We start from the raw sequence: 27,302 nt of genomic DNA, 5'->3' as shown, positions 1-27,302 counted from the left end.
GGCGTTACTGTTCATGGAAAGGGAGCAGCCCTCATGGAAGCTGGGTGAGTGTAACTCAACAAGTTAGCAAAACACTAGGCTCCAAGCTTATGCAACTATAATATCTTTACAGGGAGATATGCATTTCCTGTTTTTATTGGAGAGATTGTGCAAAACACACATCTTATCCAGGGTGTTCCACTCCCAAGAGAAAATAAAGGCAGAAGCTTTGGCTTAAAAGGCATTTGCTACAGTATAAAATATGTACGCAAACAGGTTTACCAGGGAGATTTTACTTGCGTGCACAATGTCTGTTGCAGCAAGCTATAAAAATCAAGATTAGTTAGATTGGAATAAGTCATTTCTGTCAATGCTGCTGCAGTGGGCTTAATGTCATTTAATTCTACTTTTAGTGTAATTGTACATTTAATCATTTGAGCTAAGCATACCTTACCTGGGACTTTCCAATTGATTATGTCAGATGTCATATTTGGGTGGTCCGATATAGCAAATAAGCTTAGAACAGCAGCATTTTGCCAACAGATTAATTTAGCCGTACGAATCATTACAGGCTAAAGGCATTTGCAGTACTATGCAGCCTAAAAAGGATTTAATCAAGCATAATGGAAAAAGACAGGCCACAGTAAGAAATCCTTTAATGTCTCTGCCACACAGAGAATGTGCCTTGCTATGTAATACTGAACATGCTCTCGTCAAAGCTGAAACTGTTCATTTTCTGGTAAGTGCAAGCAACACTGACAAGGTACGCTTATCGTTTTGTCCATTTGGGATCATTAAAAGCTTGCATTTTATTTCAAGTGCAAGGCAAAACGAAAACATTCCGATCTCAGGTAATTCCTGCGTTTGTCCGTGTATTTCTGCAAGCTTAGCAACAGGAGTCCATGGAATGTCTATTTTGTGCAACTATTTTTATCATTCACACAAACTAAGATGCCATAAAGATCCAAGTCCAATATAAAGTCACCTTGCATTAAATATAAACATTCAGAATAAACTCTTTTTAGCAGACTAGCCAGAGCAGCAATGCACTTCAGGTACGGCACAACACAACCTTGCTACTCACCTGGGAGGCATATGAACTGGTCCCTGGGCTGGCACCCGAGTAGCAAGATGCCATAAAAAAACCTAGCACCATCAGGGACAGGACTTGGCTAGATCTTTTCTCTCTGGTGTACTAGGACTGTACCACATGATGTTAGAGTCTCTGGAGCATTGGTAGAACTTCTAAACTCTAGAAAACAAGAAGCAGTGCCTGCAGTTCCTACCATGCAGGTCGAAAAACAATTAAGTTATAGGAGATGGAAGGATGGAGATGATGGTCAGAAGGAGCTAGCAAGTGGCTAAGAAAGGGCCCGAGTCTGCATTAGGGGGACAACTGGGGTCTGTGAGGATCAGAGCAGGGGAGAGAGACACAAATTCCATACTGGGTAAGGAGCCAATTATCCACTAAATCAGTGAGATGAGTAGGGAAGGAGGAAATTAGGAGGAAAGGAGTAAGTAGGAAAACGGGAGGGTTATTGTAAACATGTTTGGCTTTTTTATAAGTCAGCACAAATGCTGGAAAGGGAAGCAGAGCAACAAGGGGAAATTAAAATAGGAGCTAAGATAAAGGATAAGGCCTAGGAGAATGGTCTACCCACCTGGGGTAGGAAAAGAGCTGGTCCCTTAAAGAAACATAATACTGACAGGACAAGTTGCACCTATGCTGTCACAATGATCCTCAATGATGTATGCAAGTCATAAGCCATTAAGTTCAGCTTGCTCTGGACAGGGGGTGCTTGGGATTTGAACCGCAGGGCTAATTCGCTCCCGGCCTGAAGTATATTAAATTCCATCACTTCCAAGGCACAAATAAAAAAAGATTCTTTTCAAGCCTATGTCAAGAAGGTCTGCAACGAAAGGACTGGCACTCTTCACAAACATCCTGGCACCTTTAGAAAGTAGCACGTTTGGCGGTTATCAGGTTTTGCTTGAAGAGGTCGAAAGTATTCCCCTATTCACGAAACACTGCCCCACACTCTGTAGGGGCTCCATCCACCCTCAACTGTTGATATTGCATTGTTTACAATGGGATCCTCAATTAACATTCGAATTATGATGCACCAATGCAGGGATGGGCAATCTTTTCGCCACCACCTCAGCACCAAATTTGGCGGTAAGAGGCTGCATGCCAGGGGGCTGAAGTGAGCTAGGCCATTCACACATGCACACACAATGGAGATTTACATGGAGAGGAGATGTACAGAGGTGTCTCTCCCCACATGCCTTCCTCCCATCAGAGTTTTGTTTCCCCCATACTTCCAAACAGTCATCTCCATTGAGGGAAGGTACACAGGGATGAACACTCCCTAATGCACCCTTCCTCTTCATCACAATCACACTCCCCACCCTGACAATCAGCAATATTTGGCAGCACACAGGGGCAAGCTGTCTGGGCACTGGTGCATTGAAACAAGGACTGGATGTGGCTTCCTCAGGTGTGCAGTCATGAAAGCAAAGGGATGTCAAAAGTCGCAACCGAAATAGGCAGCAAACAAGACCTGAGAAGCCAATGATAAAAATGGGAGTGTGTGGGTTATTGTGGAACAGATTTTTCCCCCCATTTCGACCTTAAAAGCAAATAAGAGGAGCATGTTCAGTAGAATCAGAGAGTCTCCAATGGCTGTCATCTGAAAAAGAACTCCCCACACACACCTTGCAAAGTTTTGCCTAGATTCAGAATAAACTCCTGTACATGGTATCATCTCGAGTCAAGAAGTTAGCCACTTAGCTAACACCTGCCCAAGTTGCCTTAGCTTTGCACCTTGGGCAACACCTATCACAGCCTATTCATTAAACAGTTTTATGAGGGGGAAGGGGGAAAGTTGCGGAGTTGAGTGAGAGCTGTGGAATAAGCAGAATGCATTCAGTAAAGATGTATTCTGCAGACAGACACTGCCCTGGAAGAACAGGTCAACAAATGTCCAATTGCTCTATTAATCAAGCTTCTTCTGTCCTTCATATCAATGTGTTGTCCCCTCCAGCAAGCATAGAGGCCTTGGGAAGAGGTAGGGTCTTGCATTACTTGTGTGAAGGCTTGGACACTTGCTATTTCTTCCCTTACCGAAACTGCAGTGGAAGCGAGAACCTGTCTGCGATTTCTGGGAGTTCCTTCTTCCTAGAGGAGCAAAAGACACACACTCCTAGCAAGCACAACTGTGGGCAGCTGGAAAAATCCTCTCTTAGCCACCTTGTATCTCATTCCAGACTAATAATTTGCTAACCCATATAATTTGTTTAGTTACACACACACACACAGGCCACTATCTCCCTCTGGTATGAATACACACAAAACAGGGGTGGGGAATGTTAGCACACCCCCAAATTCAGAATAGATGCTGAATGAAACAAAAGTAATAGATATAAAACCCTTCAACTGAGTATTTAAAAAAAGAAATCCCACTTGACATCAAGAACCCAGATTCTACCAGCCACAGCAGTGTTTTCCAAACCTGGGTCTCCAGCTGTTTTCGGACTACCATTTCCAGCATCCTTGACTGCTGGTCTTGCTAGCTATGGATGATGGGCGTTGTAGTCCAAAAACAGCTGGAGAAACCCTAAACTACTGGTATGAGGGGGCAAAAAGGAGCATTATTATTTACTATTGGTAATATCTAGCTGTGTCAGTCTGTTTCCTCAGGGGTCGCATTAAATGGTTCGTTCTGTTTCAAGAGACAAGTCAAGCCTCATTTTATTTAGTTACTTGCAATGTATATTTTGGATGTCGGCCAAAACTCTCTCCCCCCCACCCCCGCCCCTCCCAGTCAGTTCATGAACTCTAATTAAGAGAGATGCAATTTACAGCAACACACCCCAACAGAAGTCAGAGGAAAGCCAATTACTAGACGAAATCTGCCTGTAAATACTCAAGCACCATGCCAACACTCCAGAAAGAAGGCATCATCCTGCCATAGAGATCCTCTTTTTCAGGATCTATGTAAGCTGGCTTGCCAGATATTGCAAAGTCAAAAGCATGCTGATAACACGAAGCAACAAACGTTGCAATCAATGCTATATTCTGCACTTGGGACAGAAGCCACAAAGCCTCTCAAACAATCTGCTATCTCTTTGAAAAAATACAGTGAGAATCTAACAAGGTGGCATGTGTGTATGGAAAGTGAAGCAGTTTTAAATATAATGTTAGGGGGGTCTGGGGGGGGGTTTCAGTCTCGACAGTGCCCTAAATCCCTTCCAATTCTTGGGATCTTGTATTCCATGAATGTTAGACTCTAGTAAAGAAGGTTACCAAACCAGTCAGGCAAGTTCCTAGTAAGACAATGACCTAAGTGGAAATTTGACTGCCCTCATCAGCATCGAAAAGAATGAGCTAAGTTGCAATAGCTGCAGCTAAGCGAAGGGGAAGAATAGGTCCAAAGTGGGGAGGGCTGGGCTAAAGAGTGTGCGAGAGAGATAGCTGAGCTGGAAGCAGAGAGGCATGGATTTTTTAGCTCTGTGCTGGACTTTGCAACCAGACAGGGAAGCAAAATCTGTTGCAGTGTTAAAGCTGAGATCTCATGCTTGGGTTGTGTACATGTGCAAATAAAACCATATATCCTAAAGACACCGCAGTGTTCGCTGACCTTCATTCCATGGAAACCAAACCCTGGGAAAACCTTGGAGCCTCTCACTGTTCAGAGACTGGGGTGGCATTTATAATCCGAGAACTGTAGAGTCCAACCCCCTGCAATGAAGGAATATGCTGCTGTCCCATATGGGGATTGAACCTGAAGCCCTGACATCATCAGCACCACGCTCTAACCAACTGAGCTATCCATTTCTATACACTTTATTCAGCAGCTTACGTGCTAAACTGGTTTTTAAAGCTCTTTAGGTATGCCACTCCCTATCTATTCCAGGCTGCAGAAGTCATTCTTCGTGGAGGATAAGACATGACAACCACCAGAACATTGGAAAAGGGTGACTTAAAGTTGTACTATGAATCAGCAGCTTTCTGCTGGTTGAAGGACTGGCTGCTTCTTGAAAACACAGATGTTTTAGATTTGGAAGGATTTAACAATGCTTTTGGATGGCATGCATATCTGTGGTATGACAAGGTTAAAATACATAAGGCATTCAAGAACCATGTTGTCAGAAAAGCAGTGTTCAATGTCTGGACAAAATATAAAGACTTATTGGAAAATAAGACCCCAAGGTGGTTATCACCAATGGAAGCTAAGGCCCCGAAAAGACTCAATATGGAGGCCAAATGGCCGAAATATTGGGAAATAATAGAAAAAGATGGAGATAACTGGAGGTTGCAGAGTTTGGAGAAACTAAAGGGGAAAGTGCGAGATTGGTTACATTATGCTCAGATTAAAGAAGTTTTTAAGTTGGACAAAAAGATAGGATTCCAGGTGGAAAAATCAAAGTTAGAAACAGAATTGTTAGAACCCAGTTCTAAGATACTTTCAAGAATGTATAACTTGTTGCTAAAATGGAACACACAAGATGAAACGGTCAAATCAGCTATGATAAAATGGGCACAGGACATAGGGTACAATATCATGTTTGCTGACTGGGAAAAGTTATGGACCACCGGCCTGAGATTCACGGCATGTAATGCCTTGAAAGAAAATATTATGAAAATGATATACAGGTGGTACATGACCCCAGTCAAGCTTGCAAAGATATACCATTTGTCAGATAATAAATGTTGGAAATGTAAACAAACTGAAGGAACGTTCTTTCACCTCTGGTGGACCTGCCCTAGAGTTAAGGCTTTCTGGGAAACGATATATAATGAGCTGAAAAAGATATTTAAGTATACCTTTCCTAAGAAACCAGAGGCCTTTCTTCTGGGCATTGTCGGCCAGAGGGTGCAAAAGAAAGACCGAACTTTTTTTATGTATGCTACAACAGCAGCAAGGATACTCATTGCTAAATACTGGAAAACTCAAGATTTGCCCACACTGGAAGAATGGCAGATGCAACTGATGGACTATATGGAACTGGCGGAAATGACGGGCAGAATCCGAGACCTGGGAGAAGAACTGGTGGAGGAGGACTGGAAGAAATTTAAGGACTATCTACAAAAACATTGCAAATTGTATGAATGTTAAGAAAGATGTAAGATTAGCAACAACATGGTACCAACAAACTAGCTAAAAGGAATAAGAATTTAAATGCTATTAAAAGAAAAGACAAATTTTGGATAAATATTATGTTAAAACTAAGTCTTTAGAATTGTGGTTTAAATTTTCTAAAATTTGAGATTTAATATTGGAAAATTGTACTATAAGAATTGAAACAAGTTAATAATTTGCTGTTAAAATTTAAGAGTTTGGAATGCAGGAACGAGAGTCGCGAGGAAGTCCAAGGAGGAGAATGAAATGTGGATATTGGAAAATTATATGTTACTTTGTATGTTTTTTACTGTTGAAAATTTTTAATAAATATTATTATAAAAAAAGGAAAAGGGTGAAGGAACTTGATGATGGCAAGTACCAGATGAGCGACTCGAGTCTCACTAGGCTAAGAGGGGAAGGGAAGGAGAGATGGGTGCAACCACATTGTGATGATGTGTCACTCAGGATATCCAGACACCCTCCCTCAGCAGCTTCCTGTAGGTATTAAACAAGCTGCAACCCTGTTGAGACGCCAGTGTTTAGTCTACAAGACAGAAGAGATGGTGGCCATAAGGGATGATTGAATGAAATGGATTTATATAAAGTGGTACCTCCGTTTGCACACAGGACCCCGAGGAATCTGCAACCGGAGGTGCCTGTTCTGCACATGCGCACGGCGCGTAGACCGCTTCTGCGCATGCGCAGGTGGCAAAACCCACTAAACCGGCACAGCGTGGCATGGGGACTCGCTTCCGTGGTGCCAAAAATTGTGTCTGCGCATGCTCAGAGGCCAAAAATCGCTCCTGCGCAGACGCAGACACCAAAAATTGTGTCTGCACCGATGCTGGAAATCTCGGCTGTGGGCGCAATCCAGCCCATGGAGGGACATCCGCTGGAGTGAACCAGCCCAGGCGAGGAAAACCTTCCCAACCCCTGCTCTACACCTCCACTGAAAGCACTGAAAGATTGTCTTAAAGGGGCAAAGTGCCTTTTGAAGCAGCCTCTCCCTCCTCCAGCTGCCGTAAGAGGGCACTTGGGCGGCAGCAGGACCAGTTCCCCGCCTGCTTAAAGGAGAAGGCAAAGGTTTGTTTTTTTTTACTCTCCATTCATCAGCTGGGAACAGGGTAGCACAGCCAATACAGGATTAAACCCTGTCCTCCCACCCATCAGCTGATGTCAACAGTGATGTCACGCCCGGCAAGTAAAACTGGTCCCCCGCTGGTGGGCGAACGTTGGCCCACAAGTCAGATATTCCTTACCCCAGTTACACAACAAACATTGCCTCACTCAGTCTGCTTTCAGACACTGACCAGCAACTGATCCTCTTCTTTCTGCGGAGCTGGCGTCCCTGATATAAAACAATACTCTCAACCATCACCAATACTCTCCCAGTTCAACCCCTTCGAATTACGTGGGCCATAAAATCGAGCAGTCGGCAGCGTTTTGAGGAATTAAAACTATTTTCAATAGGTTGGATATCTAAAGCGTAAAAGATGGGATATAAAAAGTTCCACCACGTAATTTTAAAATGGAGTCTCTCTTCAAAAAAGGGGGGAGGGGGTTGAAGGGCAAATGTGCATTTAATTCTATAAATATCTAGGCCAAACCTTAAATTGTGTGTGGGGGTTTTTAAAAGGGGGGGGGAGGCAGGGAGTCTGCTTCAAGCCCGGGAGGAGGGCCAAGCCTGAGGGGTGAATCAATGCTCAAAAATCAATGGAATGTACATCTGTTCTTTTCACAGCAAAGGCAGGGAAAAGCCTAGCTTACCCACCCTAGGAGAGGAAAATCAATGCACTCCCTAAGTGGAGTTTTAAAAGCAGCCTGGGTTGGTGGCGAAAAGAACAACTAGAAAGGAAATTCAGCAGGTTTTGGGCGCATGGAGGGGGAAGAGAGAGAGAAAGTCAGAGTCCTTTGAAAAAGAAAGGAATTGTCTCTTTGGAATATCTAGTGTTGTTGTTGGCATCCGATGTCTGTCTCAAGAGACAGATATCTAGTGATGCCTATCTTAAAGGGTTATTTTAAAGGTGACTAAGTTACTGCTTTTCTGAAGTGGTTCAAAGCACCTTGCAGGTATTCAGATACTGGAAGCAAGGCATTAACTAAAAAAGTGATGCACCGAGACTGGCAGGTAACACTAAGCCAAGCTACGACTTGGCAAGAACAAATAACTGCAGGAGAGGAGAGGGCAGCAGCTGAGCTTCTCCCCTCTTGTTTTGCTGCTGAGCTGAGCCAAGCCATGATCTGGCTTCATGTACCATCCAAACCCAGGCTTGTGGGTTAAGCTTTCTTCAGACAAACCATGAGCTACAACCGAGATTTGCCCTATGGCTTTGCAGCTTGTGGTGTGTCTTGGACAGCAAAACCATGAGCAGAGGTGCAGAGAATACTAACTTAATGCCTTAGTGTGTTATGTGAGAACGAGGGCATTATGAGCTGATTTGATGTTTCCATGTATAGCTTTGCAAATGACACTTGGCTGTATTTTCCCCTTTAACCATTTTTCCATTTATCAGGTTTGTTGTTGTTGTTGTTTTGAAAGTGCAAATTCTACTCCATGAACCATGGCCATTTCAAACTATAAAGTAGACAAAAGTTGAGCAATTTTAAAATATCTTACTCATTACAAATTTTTAACTTTCATATCTTTGGGTTGTATCCAATGAAGTCATCCCACCTGCTTTGAGGGTTCCCCCAACCCCAGATACAGCCCTTGATGTTTCATAAATTGGGGTGCTCTGATGGAAGAAGGATGATCCACAAAAGAAGAAAGTTTCATAGGCAAAATCTGGCCAGAAATCTCCACAATCAGGTACATCTATATGGTTATTTACTCTAGCTTTACTCACTGTTAGGCAAAAATCACCTAGATAGATAGATATTGCAATTCAAAAATTTACTTTCAAATGAGAAACTTAAGATTTACCCCCCCAAAAAGGGAATATTAATGTCTTTGAACAAAAAGAGAGAAGCCTACTTTGTTCGTTATTTGTTATTTGTTATTTGTTTCTTTATACAAGCTTGAACTTCTTCTTCTTGTTGGTTTATAATTAAGAAAACAAGAGTTTTAAAAATGCCTTGTTATAAAAACAAAATCCTGCAGAAGGATTTTTAATCAGCATAAAAGCAAGCAACAACTATTAAATTAGTTCTTACTTCAATTTATACAAAACAGGGTACAACTGTGTACAGTGGTACCTCAGGATGCGAACGGGATCCATTCCGGAGCCCCGTTTGCATCCCGAATGGATCGCAAGACACGATGGCATGTCTGCGCGGGTCGCGTTTCGCCGCTTCTGCGCATGTGCCTGATGCCATTTTGAGCATCTGCGCATGCGCGAGCAACGAAACCTGGAATTAATGCACTCCGCTACTTCCGGGTTGCCGCAGAGCGCAACTCGAACGCACTCAACCCGAAACACATTCAACTCGATGTATGACTGTATTAATATTTTTACTTTTAATATTTTTACATGGATAAGCATGAACATCCTTGTCTCTTGAGCTTTTGACCAACTACACATTTGACTTGAGTGATGCTAGGTATTGTTAGAATCTGCCTGTAACATGTTCTAATTCTTGAAGAAAAAACTTCAATCTTCTACCATATACTTTTGTATACAGTAAAAGGTTTCAAAGCATAGCCACTGGAACAGCTTTTGACCACTAGGTGGGGATCTATGGCAACACTACACTGCTTGTCAAGTAATCTCTTAGTGCAGCCTAAGAGGGAAGAAAATGAACTGGGATGTAAGTGGCACACATCTAAAGGGAATCTCAGTAAAGTGGACCATGTGAGTTAAGGGGAGATAGGGAGCAGGGCTGGCTGCATGAGCTCTGACTGGCTCCCAAGGAGGCAGTAAACATATTCATCTTGTCTGAATGACTAGACATTATGAAGCAAAGGGCATAGAAAGCAATACTGCTGACTTGGATGAAGATAATGAGACTTGTGAAAATGAAAATCATTAACAGGCTTATGATGAGGGAAGCTACGGTGTTTATTAAAGCAATTCCTTTGTCAGCGAGGTTACCTGTGGATTATGCGCTCCCTGGGTTGAAAACGCCATTCATCACTTTCTGAAGGTTTTTGTTTTTATTTTGGCAGAGTGAAAAAGCTCCCAACTTCAGGTGTCACATCCACAGGCAACACAGACAGAATTTATGCAGCCAATTCCCACTACAGCAGCTACTACCCAGGAGCCACTTCAAATATGCCACAACATTTCATTCTCAGTTCATAATTCAAGGGGGCCTTTGGAAACAATTCAGCACGAAAGAGAGAGAAAGAGCGTTCTGCTTATGCTAGGTATTTTCTGCGGGCATTTGCTTCACTGCACAGTGAACTGAAAAAATAAAGGGGAAGGAATGAGGTCTCTTACAACACATATACTTAACACATACACACACACACACACACACACTTAACCTGTTAATCCAAGGGCTCCACAATCTAATAAGACTGAAAGAACAGCATCCACAGCACTTGAGCAGAAGCACTTAACTCATTTACCCACAGTCTATTTTATATTCTCCAGCCTTTTTCTTCACCAAACATCTAAAAGGGCTATTTAAACCTCTCTGGTTACAAGAACCAATAGCTCCCAACCTATGTACTAATAATGCTTGCCCATGTGCTGATCCATATGCAACCAGCAGGTCTGCATCCATGCACAAGAGGGAGGTATCAGTATAAAACAGCTTCCTATATTTCTGCTATAATGGGGAGGTCTAAATGCACAGTATAAAATAAATCTTAAGGAGGTTACGTTTTAGTCCTGCACAGCAACTTGCATTCAAGTGAGTTCATATAAGCCAGAACTCCTAGATTAGGGAGGAAACACAAGTATTAGTAAAAAGGCCCTTTCAAAGGTGATCTGTTCAGCTATGTAACACAGCACATATACACAATACGCCTAGAACACAGAAATACTTGGCCCAAGTGTTTTAATTGCACCACACTCACCAACAAAGACGATATGGTTTGTGCCTCCTGCGGCTTAGACGGGACTCCTGGCCACGTAAGATTGGCACTAGCAACTGTCAAAGAACTAAGGGCACCATTTTTCAGCTGCTCTGCGGAATGTGACTTTGGCCCATGCCATCCCAGAAAGCTTTCTGAAACAGAAACAGAGCCAAAGTTACCAGCAATGTCATTCCTCCAATGCATACTCATTTTCAGGGAATGGGAATCTCTCTCAACGCCTGAGGGAGGTCTCAATAAAGAACATCTCTCTCGGCCACTTGTACCTCCGCCTCCCATTAAGTCACTTGTATTTCAACCTTGTTTGTGTCCCTTCTTGCTACTCGTAAGATCCTCCTATCACAGCACCAGTCTTAGTGCGGTTCCATTGTTGAGCGAGCACCAGCATAATAAGAGCACCGCTCTCAAAACAGAATGGGAGTTTGACTTGATTCGCTCAGTTCTGAAATAAGTACAGGCAATTTCACTTCTACCTTTTAGCCAGTACTTAAAGGTAAAGGTAAAGGGACCCCTGACCATTAAGTCCAGTCGTGACCGACTCTGGGGTTGCGGCGCTCATCTCGCTTTATTGGCCAAGGGAGCTGGCGTTTAGCTTCCAGGTCATGTGGCCAGCATGACTAAGCCGCTTCTGGCGAACCAGAGCAGAGCAAGAAAACACCGTTTACCTTCCCGCCGGAGCGGTACCTATTTATCTACTTGCACTTTGACGTGCTTTCGAACTGCTAGGTCGGCAGGAGTAGGGACAGAGCAATGGGAGCTCATCCCGTCACGGGGATTCGAACCACTGACCTTCTTATCAGCAAGTCCTAGGCTCTGTGGTTTAACCCACAACGCCACCCATGTCCCTTAGGTACTTAGGTGTCAAATATTAACAGCTGAGTGAGAGTCACTGACATTTCCCCCAGTGACTGCATATATTATATATATGCCCAAAGACACCATTGCACATAGACACCCAAGGGCAGACAGATGTATATCATCCCTTTTATTCAAGTGTTATTTAGCTCTCTAGCTGTGAATGCTGCTGAACATCAGGTTTACTCCAAAGATTATCTTAATACCCATATTCAAGGCTAGAAGAAAGCTCTAACATAAACATATACTTGAGCAACTGGCTCCAGACTTTGGACAACAGCAGCAGCAGCAGTGGCAGAAGCAGTCCAAGACCTGCTTCAAGTAAAGGGGCATAGGCATTGATAGGCAAGTTGACGTTAGCTTAAAAGATGAAGACTTGAAGCAGTTTCCACTCCATGATCAAAGGGAGGACAGGCTTGTGTGACAACAGAGAATTCTACTAACCCTGTTTTGCTCACGTCAGGTGTTTGTGATGGAACAAAGACAGAATTCTAGAATTTGCACACTCTGTGACCCAGTGATATTTTCAGCTAAGGTGTTCGTGGTATACTTTTGGGGCAAACAGCCTCTCCACAGGCATATTTCATTGAAAACTCGGCAACACCGCCAATAAATTGACGGCACCGTGGACCAGACTGTCCCATGCAATCACAGATGGCAGCAATTCCTCACAAGAACAGCATATAGGAGATGCTTGTGATTTTAAAAAGGTTCCGATTCTGGTTAGCTGCAAACACATACTTCAACTCAAATCGGAACCAGGGCAGCATCGTAACTCAGTGGCCATCATCTCCTGGTCACCACCGCTTTATTGCAAATGGCCCACAAAGTCAATGGGCTTGGCTCAAAGGCAAAAATCCCAGGTTATCATCCAGATGACAAATCACCCTCCCTCTAAGGTGCAAAGAAGCCTCTGGGTCAGCATTTCGAGGCATGTGCCACTTTGAAAATAACCAACGGCTGGCAAGGAAAAGCCTATTACTGGGCCATATCAAGTCTAAACTGGCATACTTTTGCCTGAATAATTGTCGATCTTAAGAAGATGTTGATAATTAACTTAACCTAGGGGGGAATTTACCCAAGTAGCTTTGACACTTGATAATTTATGGCTATTTATAGATCCAAAAGGTTAGGTACTGAACAACATTCAATGATAATGACGAGAGTGTTAGAATGCAAAGTGTTAGCTGTTTTATATATTTGCACTTCCAATGCTACGTTCTGAAACTGTAGCTCAAATAAAAGACTGCCTAGAAATTAACTGCTAAAAGTTTCAGAACTTAAAATGCCTCTGTATGACCTGCATGGGCTTAAATATGCTGAAAGGTCATTCCTATTTTAAAGAACAGAAACAAAATGTAACGACAGTTTGCATTATTATATTGTCACAGTGCATAAACAAAACAAGCTACCGCAAACTAAATTTGCATCAGTCAATGGATTATGACAATTTGGCAGTGTGGCAACCCAATCTTCAGTATCTGTACTTGGAATGCAAGATTAAGGCTATGCTTTCACAAAGCACTGGCAAAGAAACAAGCATGACTTTCCTGGCTGTTTATTGGCCTGTGTTGCAAGTCTTATACACAAACATTCCAGTTTGAAACCCAACATCAAAGCTCAGCTGGCTCATTTCAAGAACACACAAGCATGCAGGTTTCTGGAAATAAGATCCCAGCTGCTTTGCAGCTCCCCAGTCTTTTTGACGCTGTGCCATAATTTGGCTTAGCATCACATCCAAACCTGGGTTCGTGATTTAGCTCTCTCCAGCAGTGGCGTAGCGTGGGGGGTGCAGGGGGGGGGCTGGCCGCACCGGGCGCAACATCTGGGGGTTAGGGCTAGGGGGCGCAAATCCACGGGTTAGGGGGCACAAATTACTTGCCTTGTCCCGGGGTACTGACAACCCACGCTACACCACTACTCTCCAGACTAACCATCAGCTGTAACCAAGGTTTGCCCCATGGTTTGCCACTCATGCGTTGTCCAAGAGAGCTAGACCACAAGTCCAGATTTGGTCAACATGGTAAAAACCAAACCATGGGTTAGCTTAGCAAAGTTGGGGAGAAGCGAAACAGCTAGGATCTTCTCTCTGGGAGTTCACATTTGTGCAAAGCCATGGTTTGACTTAGGCGTGATGTAAGAACCCAGAACTGTGAAGAAACTTCACAGGTGCTCCCTTTTTTTTTTACACTTTGGTTAAATGACTCGTGTGTTCTGTTGAGAGGTGAGTCTTCTTTTTAAGAAAGGGGGCGTTACGATACTATTGGTAAGTCCCAGAGAGGAGTCGAGAAGGTTAGCATTGCTCACCTGAAGACAATGTCCTGTTACTGTGTTGGCTCGCTTGCTGTATGCTGTGTTGTAGCATATGCAGGCATTCCCCAAGGCAGCTGAGGGTGGCAGCAGAGGTAGCTTTTAAAAGCAGCAGGTCTTGATCCAAGGCAGAAAGAGGACCAGAACCTGGGAGGGATTCAATGGCTTGCACAAGGCTTTTCTGCTGTCCCTCCACCTGGCTCATGATCTGCAAGTATATGTACATATTTAAACATTCATATGTGCAGCCAATTTGTCAACAGGTTACTATTATCACTGCTTGCTGACTTCTCAGTTGCACAGTACAGATGGAAAAAAAGATCCTGCTCCAATCCATAATTTAATACCAACTTTCATTCTACCAAATGAATACCAAAGGGACGTGGCATTACAATACTGTATATTTAGCTCCTTTTCTTTTCCCCTCAAAAACTAGCATTCTAACCTGAAATGTAGAATTTTGCCCTGAATGTGCATACCAAATGTTATTCAGGTATCTTGTAAGGGTGTATCATTCTATACACTATCTTCACTCACCAATTAAAACTTTATTTTCAGTAAGTCTGTCAGTAGCTGAAAGCTAATTTGTTAATACAGAAATCACCATTATTATTAAAATTTGCATACCACCTTTTACCTGTAAATCTCAGGGCGGTTCACATATTAATGGCCATTAATATGATAGGTAAAGGTAAAGGGACCCCTGACCGTTAGGTCCAGTCGCGGACGACTCTGGGGTTGCGGCGCTCATCTCGTTTTACTGGCTGAGGGAGCCGGCGTACAGCTTCCGGGTCATGTGGCCAGCATGACTAAGCCGCTTCTGGCGAACCAGAGCAGCACATGGAAATGCCGTTTACCTTCCCACCAGAGCTGTACCTATTTATCTACTTGCCCTTTGATGTGCTTTCGAATTGCTGGGTGGGCAGGAGCTGGGTCCAAACAACGGGAGCTCACCCCGTCACGGGGATTTGAACTGCCGACCTTCCGATCGGCAAGCCCTAGGCTCTGTGGTTTAACCCACAGCGCCACCTGCATCCCTTATTAATATGATAGCAAGTCTAAGTAACAGAAAACCCCAATGAACTGTACACTGTCTGTAAATCTTCAGATGTAACACAGTGCCCCAAAACCTACCCCACGGAGTCATTGCAGTAGGAAATCATAGGCCCAAACCAAGATTGGAATGGGTTAAAAAAATAATCAGTACCATTGAAGAAAGTTTGCAGTTGCCCTACCGTGACCCTCTCCACAACCTAAGAATAGGGTATTAGTGACTGGTTGATATCTAGTTCAAAAATACCAGATCTAGAGATGGTTCCTTTAGGAATGGATACAGCATTGCCTCTTTCAATACAGCAGGGACCAACTCTTCATGTAATCAAGTGCCAATTGTGCCCTTTGCTTCTCTGAAAGCTTTTCCTTTCAAATTGAGGTTTTTCCACACTTAAAAGGAACGTAGGGTTGTGGCCTAGGGAGTTCAAAGTGAGTTACTTCTTACTAGAATATTTTCCACAATTGCAGATTATTATTACCTTGGCTGGAATAATTGTTTGGTAGAACAGCAATAGGTGCCAGGATCTATGGAAATGAGACCCACAATGCCTGATCTTTAGTACGTTTTGTACCAACCCTGAATCTACAATGCGCTACATTATTGTTCCAGATTTGTCTCAAAAGCTCTATTTATGCTCTTCTAAAGATATTTTAAGTTAACGATCAATAACCTCACAAGTGTTCTGTCTCTTATAGCAATCCTCCGACTTTCTTTACCACAATTCCATTAGCAAAAAGCTTTTGGTGCTTTCCCACACCCTCCTTCAGAAAACAGATCACATTTAGCATGAATATGGCAAAATGTTTGACAAGATTAGAATTGGACTGACACAACCAGCTTCCAATGTTCCCCCAATACAAGTTTGAGAAGTCAGTGAAGCAGCTTGGTTAAAATATACACATTTTTCTGCCACAGGCAAGCACATGGCTGAGCTACATGTTCCTCCAGTTCAGCTCTTTGCCCAATATTGAAGCTTACTCTCTTAGGATTACGAACATGTAGCAAAGAAGGGCAAAGATTCATCTTCTGAAATGTAAAGTTTAAAAACTGTGCAGCGCTCTCTCACACACACACAACCTTGGGTAGTATCCAATCCTATATAACTCAACCCTACATGCCACCAGAAAGGATTCATTCAGAGCTTTCTCTGATCATGCCTACCCTCATGTATTTAATAATTTTGGTGTTAAATCCCTAATCTTTTTGCAATCAACAACCAATAAATGCTGGGTGCAAAATTGAAAATCTGAAGGTATAAGGTAAGGTAAAGGTAAATGACCTCTAGACAGTTAAGTCCAGTCAAAGGCAACTATGGGGTTGCGGCGCTCATCTTGCTTTCAGGCCGAGGGAGCCAGCATTGGTCCACAGACAGCTTTCTGGGTCATGTGGCCAGCATGACCAAACCACTTCTGGCACAACGGAACACTGTGACAGAAACCAGAGTGCATGGAAACGCTGTTTATCTTCCCACCACAGTGGTACCTATTTATCTACTTGCACTGGTGTGCTTTCGAACTGCTAGGTTGGCAGAAGCTGGGACAGAGCAACGGGAGCTCACCCCATCGTGCAGATTCAAACCACCAACTTTCCAATCAGCAAACCCAAGAGGCTCAGTGGTTTAGACAACAGCACCACCCGCTCTACATACATAAAAATGATTATCACTGATACCAGCAGGTGCTAAATTCTCTTACTGGCATCCCTATGAAATAGTGATAGCTAAGGGGAAGTCCCCTGGGTGGTGTTGGTCTGGAATTATGGGAACTGTAGTCCATAACATCTGAATGATACCACATTGGCTATGCAGCATAAAAAAAGGCAGTAACATTTTCATTGTTTCATCAAGACCCCTTAAAAAGCTATTCCATAAGCTTAGTGACATTTTATCCCTGCGTAAAACCAATTCTGGAGCATATGTCCACTGCATGTAATAAAATTCGAATAACCACCATGCACAACCGGAAATTATTAGCAAGTATTACTAGTTATTTTACCCTGCTAGATTTATCTCTCAGAGGAAGGAGATCTGGCATACAATTCCTCTCTCCACACATCCCCATAGTACCACTGTTACTTACTACTCATATTATCCATCAGTGCTGAATGGAACAAAATCCATCACAGAAAACAGGGCACACACAGAGTGGTTCCGTCTTAGTAGCGCAACTGTGCCAAATAAAAAGCACTAAAGCTTTCAGAGATCTCTATTCATCTGAAGCTACGGCACTAGCATCTCCCTCATTTAGAAGACAGCTTTTATTAAAGCTCCCACTTTCCTTATGTACTCCGTCTTGATCAAAGCTGTTAAAACCCCTAGTGCAGAGCCATCAGCAGATAGTGGCAGCTTTCAGCCACGAGAAGAGTAGAAGTTCGATTGCAGCAGGTTCGTTAAGGGGAAAGCTCTTTTTGCCCACAAAGCTTGACCTCCTAGAATATCTTAATTGTAAATGCACAGGTTCATAAATAAACCCTGAGAAGCCTCCTCCCTAATACAGTCCTTTCATCTTCCCACTGCTGCAAGCAAGGAGACACCACCTGCACCCCTATTATCATGGCCTCCTGCCTGTGCAACTGAATTCCTGGCAAGCATTTTTATCCAGAAAGATTGCACACAAGAGACAAGCCCTGGTGGAGTTGCACCCTTAGGATTGCATGGATATCGCAGCTTCTACCTGCAGCAAAGAAGCAGTTTGAAAAGATGGATTGTGGCCCACTTGTGGACCAAGACTATTAAGGAGTAGAGTCATTTTTCTAGGAACTTCATGCAGCAGGAGATGGCTTGCCAAGAGAAGCCAATGCAGTTGCTTTCCAGATGATGATGAACTTCCAACTTCCACCATCCCCAGCCATTAGCCATATTGGTTGAGGCTGATATGAGTTGCAATCCAAAACATTTGGATGGTACCACTTCAGCTTCCCACGGCTGAAGTGAACTCTTTACACTGCAAAGACAGGGAGAGTCCATGCAATGTATGTATGAGCAGCTAACTGCACCCAAACAAGAACGCCCTGATTCATCCTCTTTTCTTGATGCTTTTACAAAAGAAAGGCATTTTTGAACCAACTAGGAGAAGGGAGTCTTTAGCTGTACAGGTCCATTTTCCTCCCTCTGACGGAACTGGGTGGAAGATTTTAAGCTGGTCCAGACACGGACAAGCTTCCCCTCAAACTCCGAATTCGCAACAGCAGCTCTCCAAACCCGAACTAAGTACAGAAAACTTTCTCTGCAAAATAGGTAGCATGCTAATCACAGAATGAAAAGGACTTGCTTCTGTGAAGACAAGAGAAAAAGACAGAATGTACAGGTTTCCTGCTGAGATTCATTTCAGCCAATTCCCCAAGCAGAACTAAAGTACATTATTTTGAGCCAGCTAATCATCCATTTACTTTATTCACACAAACACATACACACACAAAATGTTGCACCGATAAAAGGTAAAATTAGTATTTATCTTAAACCACAATAACTTATTCAAGTTAAATATCTTAATTTTTAGAACTGGAAAACCCACTTGTGTCATGCTTTGCAACAACAGGAAAGCTCCATCTGTCCCCTACCTCTCTGACTTCATTGAGCTGGCCAGGACACTGGTTCTTGGCTCTTCGGGCTGCTGCAGGTGATTTGTGATGTGTGATGGTGACAACTGGTGGCCCAACTTGATTCAGGCTTTTCTGAGAACTCGAAGAAGATGTGGAGTTGGATGTTCCAGGAGGCAACAAAGACAAGCTTTTCATTCGTGAGGTTGGAGTACTCTGGAATAATCAAGAAGTTAAAAGCATAACATGACAGCATAAGGAACTCTCTCAATTAGTGAGGAGATCATAGAATTGTAGAGTCAGAAGCGATCCCGAGGAAATCTCAGCTAAATCATACATCACAGCTGGCCATCCAACCTCTGCTTTAAAACTTCCAAGGAAGGAAAGTCCACCACCTTCCAAGGGAATCCATCCCACTGTTGAACAGCTCTTACTGTCAGAAAGTTTAGTTGGGAATCTCCTTTCTTGACTTCACTGGTTTGGGTTCTAGCCTCCTGAGCAGGAGAAAACAAGCTTACTTCATCCTCCATGTGACAGCCGTTTAGATATTTGAAGATGGCTATCATATCTCCTCTCAGCCTCCTTTTTACCAGGCTAGACAAGATGTTTGTAGACAGTGCAAACACTGCTGTTCAAAGGATGTTCAGCAGATTATAATCTGGAGATTGCCTGTGCACGGACAGTCAAAGCTAGGCTATGGCTGTGTAAATTGGGTTGCAGCTGACACAGCTGGTAAAAGGCAGTCCACAACACCAAAGCAACCTGCATCTTCAGTGATGAAACTGGATCAAGAAGCAGCCCCAGTCTGGAAACCCAATCCTTCAAGGGACAGCAACCCTATTCAGAGAAAGATGAACCTAAGCAGATGAACTTCCCACCAAAGAGAACCTCTACCTTGCCTACCTTCAGTTTCAGTTTATTGACCCTAATCCTGACCATGCCTACACCCAAGAACCAATTCAGAACATTCCTTGCCTTGCCTTCATTAGATGAAGGAGAGGAGTGTGAGAAAAGAAGAATTGTGTGTCAGCTGCATATTGCTGGTCCTCACCCTATACCTGTGAATGATGTCACTCAGAGTTTTCATGTAAATGTTAAACAGCAAGGCAGCTAGAACTACCCCCTCTTACAAGGAGATGTTCACCTTACCCTAGACAGAGGAGGTCAAACCCTCTCTGCTTCATAGGTGAAGGTTGAGCACACAAATTATAATGTCGGACTTGCCCAAACACATTGCCTGCATCTTGAATCTTCCAACAAGCAAAATTCACCCATGAATACAAGACTAGACAGGGCTCTGGGTGCATCCATAGACCGATTAGTAGCATCCAGTTTGCAGTGGGTGCAAATGATTTTTATCCTCACAGTGATTTGCAAACTGTCATGGCACAACTCCAAAGGTTAGCTGCTGCACTAAAATATACCACGTGCAACTATTTGTCTATTAATATTGATGCTCTCATTTGCTTTTTCCTACAGACTTTGGCAGCACACATCTTTTGTTCATGAGGAGCTCTCACAACTGAAGCTGGAGGAGAGATTATCAGTGTTCAAGCAGTACTTAAATCACAGAGCCTGAATGCAATACAGATTGCCTTTGTAAGCAGCCCTGTAGCAGTGACAGGAAACAAGGCTCTCCCCCCCCCCCTTCAGCTGTCAAAAGGACCTTCTAAATACTGAGGAGAGTGGCGAATGACCTGAAATATTCAGGACAGATACATCTACCCCAAGGCCAAACTGCTTCAGGAGCACAAACAAATCTATCACCTATTTTGTGCAAGAAATTTCACTTATTTAACTAGGCTCTGGACAGTGAAATATGGAGGAATCACTTGATATGCCCTTTGTTTGCGAGGGAAAGCAGGGATTGTGCACAAGAAGGAGAAAGTCAAACAGACAGGGTGGGAAAAAGAGAAGAGACAAATGCAGTAAAGAGGTCTCATCCCCTCATCTCATCCCTGGAGCAAGTTGAGGCCAAGGGGCCAAGCCATTCCTCAGACTTTATTTGGCTGTGCTTGGTGGATCCCAAAAAGGGCTGCCCAAGCCTCCCCAAAACCACACTTTCACACCTCACAGCTTTTAAATATATTATATACTATTGTGTGTATGTTGGCATACAGGGCTTGTACGCTGCAACAGATGTTAATTTTAGTTAAATGAATCCTTGCTCGGAGCACGCCTTTAGTTGAAAGGTATTCAGACTGAGACTTGGTAGAAAATTAAAAAAAGCTTATGTTTACTAAAAGAAGTACATAATCAGAATCATAGAGTTGGAAGGGACTGTGAGAGTTACCTAGTCCAGGCTTTCTCAAACTTGGGTCCCCAGCTGCTTTCGGACTACAACTCCCATCATCCCTAGCTAGCAAGATCAGTGGTGAGGGCTGATGGAAATTGTAGTTCAAAAACTGCTAGAGACCCAAGTTTGGTGAACCCTGACCTAGTCCAACCCCTTGCAAATGCAGGAATCTTGTTGACAGTAAACCAGGACTTTAGAACTCCTTTCCCCCCCATCTAGCTGGAGAAACAGAGAAGCCACACAAGCACTTTTGTTCTCAGAAGGTAGAACCATCAGGACCTCTTGCCTCGAGGTCCGGAGACTGTGTGTGAGGAGCTGGAAGTTGTAAGTATAACACAACCTAAGACTTACCACTCTAAACACCAAACAGACAGAAGTCAGCATAGAGATAAATAGGGGCAGGGAGCTTACTTTATCAGTCTTAACCAGGCATCCCCGACCTGCAGCCCTCCAGATGTTTCAGCCTACAACTCCCATGATCCCTAGCTAACAGGGCCAGTGGTCAGGCATGATGGGAATTGTAGTCCAAAACATCTGGAGGGCCGAAGGTTTGGGGTGCCTGGTCTTAACCCTGCAAGCTGGGGTACAACGTCCAACAATATGCCACCTTACAATTGTCAGATGAAGGCAGTCTAGAAATAAAATAATATAATCACTATATAACCAAGACTTCAAGGAGCCAATTGTGGGTTGATTTCCTCCAACGAAGGGAAACCCAGAATGGGAATATATTTGTTTCACCATAAGGGCCAGACGGACTAGGTGAAACCCATCCAGGGATAACTCTGGTTATAAACCAGGCTGATCCATCCTTGCAAATCCAACTGGTGGGCTCTCTGGCATATCACTCCTATAGCAGGCTTAGAGAGAAGCAATTCCAAATACAAGGACTCTGTAATGAACACTGAGCCTCTAGGCCATGTGCACGATATGTTTGAAGCACCTAAAAACACACACTAAATACTACAAGTCCTGCCCAATTTAACAAAAACAACAAAATAGCAAAAGGGAAAAGGAAAACGGGGGGAAAGAACTGTGGGAGAGAGACTAAAGAGAAATAAATTATTTTTCAGGAGCTGGATTTAGGTGTTTCTTTACAAAGAATCAAATTCAGCCAGCAGCAAAAAGAATTTCACACAAAAAGGCCCATTTAGAGAAAAGTGTGCAAAGATACAATGAGGGGAAGAAATATGTGGTTTAACAAGCAGCAAAGAACTAGAAAAATGCAGAGACAGGGAATATCGAGAATGAATAAAATATCTTTCAATGGAAATATCTTTCAATGAAAGATCAGCAGGAGCTAGAGAATGGAGAAACAGAGCCTTAAATTGAATGTGAAAGAGGAAAAAGGCAACCAGCTCAGAGAAATCATAAGAATGAGGAGAAAAAAACCTATCATATCTGCAAACAAAGAGGAGGTGAAACACAGGAATCAAAATAGACCAAAGACGATTACCGTGGAAGTATAGAAGACAAACTAAAAAGAGTATGAGAATAACCCACTGGGACAAGATAAAAGACACGAAGAAAATAATGAAATGTAAGCAATGCTTGACAACTGAAAACGACAATATGTAGCTACTGTCTGGGAAGATAAAAAGAAAGATCTCTGCTTTGATGAGAATATGTGATTGCATAAACAGTTAAAAAAAGAATGGGAAGACAAGAACCCAAAGTCAAAAAAAGGAAGTATATTTCAGTCTGGGGGAAAGACTTAACTTCAAAACAGTGAGACACACAGCCATGAGAAAACAGTGGGAAGGAAGGAAGGAAGGAAGGAAGGAAGGAAGGAAGGAAGGAAGGAAGGAAGGAAGGAAGGAAGGAAGGGGTCAAAGAGAAAATAATACTAATTGTCTTAGCATTTACATGAGAATACGAAGAACTGAGAGGGGGATTCATGGCCTTCCAGATGTCGGACTCCAACTTCCATCAGCCCTCATCACTGGCCATAAGTTACATTTCAAATCACAGGGGAATAAAGGTAAGCGAGTATTAACAATGAGTTTAAGACATGTAAAATTTCTCCTTCATTTATAAAGGTAAAGGGACCCCTGACCATTAGGTCCAGTCGTGACCAACTCTGGGGTTGCAGCGCTCATCTCGCTTTATTGGCCGAGGGAGCCAGCGTACAGCTTCCGGGTCATGTGGCCAGCATGACTAAGCCACTTCTGGCAAACCAGACCAGTGCACGGAAACGCCGTTTACCTTCCTGCCTACTTGCACTTTGACGTGCTTTCAAACTGCTAGGTTGGCAGGAGCAGGGACTGAGCAACGGGAGCTCACCCCGTCGTGGGGATTTGAACCACCAACCTTCTGATCGGCAAGTCCTAGGCTCTGTGGTTTAACCCACAGCGCCACCCACATCCCATTTATACAGACGCTTAATAATCAAGCCAAACATTTTCTGGACGAGAAAGGGATAAACTACAAAACCTGATGGAAAACCTGGTGGAATTCACTCACTGTTGTTCAGAATACAAAGCATTTCACTTAAAATATATAGAAAGAGAGGGAGGGGAATACTGCCATTTTTTGTTTTTGTACAAGGAGTAAAGCAAGGATTTCTTGGACATTGCTTCAGACATGCCTCAGAATTATTAAAGTTGTAGTAGGTGATTACTCTGACTCAAGGTCAAAATGACAGGCTGACTGTAGCAGCTTTTGAATAAATGGTTTGTACTGACATCACTTCTATTAACAATAGTCTTTTTGCATGTTAGATAAGACATTAAACATAACCACCGTCCTAGCACCCCTTTACTTAGTACGTTTTCTATAAAGACGAGGAATGCCGTGGCTATGAGACTGGGCAAAATTGCTACCTAGTCTAAAGACGAGGGCATTTTCTTTACAGCCCAATAATTTTTTACAGTGGTTATTTTGTGTGGTTTAGAAAAGCCATTTCTTTTTCTACCACCTGCAATTAGAAGTCCTTGGAATCAGCTATTGGCAGTTGGTTATGGTCATAAAGAGCTCACTCAAACATCACACTGAATCATCTATGGCCCTTGCTTTTAGTTCAGATCCTACGACTTGAGATTCCAAGCATATGGGTGGAATCACGGTGTCACTAGATGAACAAAGGGACTTGGCCCCTCGGCTACCAGAGCGCTATCCTAAACCCCTCACTACCTTGCCCGACCAATGGCAAAGTGCTACTGGAGGTATTTGAGCTCTCAGTGTCTGAAGGTAGTTTACAGGATTCCTATAATCTTACATGTAGTGAAAAGTAAACAAGTTCTTTTTCATACTTGCAGAAAATCAACAGTAAGCTCCCTCCTCAGTTATTCATCTCTCTCTCTCTCTTGGGTTCACCCTCTTGCATTTCAAATATTGCTTTCCATTAACTCCCTATTGTGTGTTTTACCTTGCCCCTTTTCTAGAGGAGCTCAGTCGACCCACACCTCTTCCTTCCTTGCAAATAGTCATGTCATTGTGATGACCAGCATTCCTTATGGAACTCTTCTCGCACCTTTCTGAAATCCCAGCCATGCACTCTCTAGTCACAGCAGCAGCGACGACAACAACAACAACTATACAACGTCAGAAAAGTTCCCAGCCACTGCCAACTCACCTGTAGCCTTCCTCACACAGCTTGATCCCCCTGCTTCAGCTGGGAAGCCAAGTAAACCATTCTCCTATACTCTACCTAACCAATCTTCACCTGAGCTACTCCCTACGCCATACAGCTGTTCCCCACATTCCATTCTGACTTAAAGAGATATCAGATATGTTCTGTTGGACCAGCATTTCCTCAAACATCTGATAATCAAAATGCAGCTACAAGCAGCAAAAACAAAACAAAACATGGGGGAGGGTTTTCATCCTTCTGCAAATTTTAGATGCAGCATAACTTTCTTGTCCATCCATTTAGCAGACTTTTCAAAATGAAAATTATCATGATTCCAATCAATACGTACCTCCCAAGCAGTATTCCTCAAAGTAACACACACATTCCCTTCAAAATAACACAGATAATAATCCAATTGCTTTCTGCCGACTACTTTCTTTCTGTTTTAACAGTAAGCAGTCCTAAACATTTTGCTGTTGGCTAAAAATCTGGCAAGCAGGTTGTATAGAGACAACTATAGAGACTTTGAAAGTGGGAGAATAACGGAAGGGCTCTACCAACTGTTGTGGTTTTTTTACTAGTTTAATATTTCCAGGCACGACCTTCACTTACTCCAAATGGCATGCAAGAATGCAATTTCCTGCCCTATAATTATTTACCTTCAGATTATTTTCCGTGTGATACTTGGCACAGGATCGGAGCTGAGTCACCCAGTACTGCCTCTCCTTTGCATCCCCGGCTGGAAAAAGAAAACACATACAGAAAAATAAATAAATGTGTAGTTTATTCTCATTTTAAAACCAACCAATTTTCCTGCTATGTACGGTCCCTTTCATCTCAAACTCTCCCTATAGAAACAACCTAGTTATTGAGATTGATACAGTAACTGGCTTTTCTATCTTCATTTTTAACTCAATGCATTTTAGCATACACCTGACACAATATTTTAAGATTTGTTTGTTACTTTCCCGTGAACCACAACTTAAACTATTACTTATCAACCAATATACACTGGGAATAGGTGTGTGGGGGGGGTACCCATGGAGAAATGAAATGGTGCTGTTCAGGGAAACCAATGTCACACGATTTTGATAATTGCCTGAACTGGTCCCTTTTTGGGGGGTGTACCCTTTTTCTCAGTTCTGAAAGACTTTATTCTAATAAAGGTAAAGGACCCCTGACAGTTAAGTCCAATCGCGAACGACTCTGGGGTTGTGGCGCTCGTGTCACTTTACTGGCCGAGGGAGCCGACGTTTGTCCGCAGACAGTTTTTCCGGGTCATGCGGCCAGCATGACTAGGCCGCTTCTGGTGAAACCAGAGCAGTGTACGGAAACGTCGTTTACCTTCCTGCTGGAGTGGTACCTATTTATCTACTTGCACTTTGACGTGCTTTCGAACTGCTAGGTAGGCAGGAGCAGTGACTAAGCAACGGGAGCTCACCCCATAGCGGGGATTCGAACCGCCGACCTTCTGATCGGCAAGTCCTAGGCTCTGTGGTTTAATCCACAGCGCCGCCCATGTCCCATTTATACAGAACCTTAATAATCAAGTCTGGTGTCCAAACATTTTCTGGACGAGAAAGGGATAAGCTACAAAACCTGATGGGAAACCTGGTGGAATTCACTCACTGTTGTTCATAATACAAAGCATTTCACTTAAAATATATAGAAAGAGAGGGAGGGGAATACTGCCATTTTTTGTTTTTGTTTTTGTACAAGGAGTAAAGCAAGGATTTCTTGGACATTGCCACAGACATGCCTCAGAATTATTAAAGTTGTAGTAATGGCTAATTTCTAATATGGGCCTGCAATTCTTTGCAGACTTTGCCGAGGAGTAAGCTCAACCGAATACAATGGGATTACATTCTGAGTAAAGGTGCTTAGAATTGCACTTTAAATAAGGCAATCTAAGATTAATCTATTGAATGCCAACATTCCAGTTCAGAATCAAGGCAACGCAAGTCAGCACAACCTTTTCATAGAACAGGTATTATGCAGTGGCTATTAAAATTTTAGTTGGATAAGGAAATGCGCACTTTGCACTTTTGAGATTTTGGGACGGACGTTCTGTTTCAAGTGGAAAATAAAACCAACATCTTTCAGTTTTGCCTTGGTTCTGCAGAGCACCGTTCAAGGCAGCCACACATACAACCAGCGCATATCACCTTGTAGCGACCTTAGGACCTCTTTTTACAGAAGGAAAAATATGGGCAAGTTCCCATTAAGATAATCTTAAAGGAATTCAGATCTTGTTTTACTTCAGCACTGAAACATTCCATGACTGAATATCAATTAGAAATTCTTTCCTAAGATAAGAGTATGGATAACAGTGGAAAGAGCTTAGGTCTTGCTTGTGGGTTTCCCAGAGACATCTTGTTGACCCTTGTTGTGGAAAACAGGATGCTGGATTAGCTGGGCCTTTGGTCTAATCCATCACAGCTCATTTTATGCTTACCCTCCTATGCTGGGGGCAGGGGGAGGAAGAAGAGGGCGGATTCTTCCATCCCAGCCTTATTCAGGACTTCCTCAGTTTGGCCTTGGGAAACAAGGCAACCATCAGTAGACTATTTACCATATTTTTTGCTCTATAAGAC

At 43.1% G+C, this 27,302-nt stretch overlaps 1 protein-coding gene across 5 annotated transcripts in view; it reads right to left on the bottom strand.

Annotated features, from left to right (window-relative positions):
• OSBPL10 (oxysterol binding protein like 10) overlaps positions 1–27,302 on the bottom strand; it is an 82,757-nt gene that overhangs the window by 31,764 nt on the left and 23,691 nt on the right. For 2 of the 5 annotated variants that reach the window (XM_081883226.1, XM_081883230.1), the window contains exons 3-7: positions 25,368–25,447; positions 18,863–19,057; positions 14,248–14,458; positions 11,068–11,219; positions 3,065–3,157 (exon numbers count right to left, since the gene is read on the bottom strand). In XM_081883226.1, coding sequence (XP_081739352.1) covers positions 3,065–3,157; positions 11,068–11,219; positions 14,248–14,458; positions 18,863–19,057; positions 25,368–25,447 — 731 coding nt within the window. The remainder of the gene's footprint in view (positions 1–3,064; positions 3,158–11,067; positions 11,220–14,247; positions 14,459–18,862; positions 19,058–25,367; positions 25,448–27,302) is intronic. The other 3 variants (XM_081883227.1, XM_081883228.1, XM_081883229.1) reach the window with 3 other exon arrangements.

This window comes from Podarcis melisellensis (assembly GCF_964234715.1).
Source record: "Podarcis melisellensis genome assembly, chromosome: 12".
In the NCBI taxonomy this organism is placed as follows: domain Eukaryota; kingdom Metazoa; phylum Chordata; class Lepidosauria; order Squamata; family Lacertidae; genus Podarcis; species Podarcis melisellensis.
The sequence above is the reverse complement of the archived record's forward strand: the minus strand, read 5'-3'. Positions and strand labels throughout refer to the sequence as shown.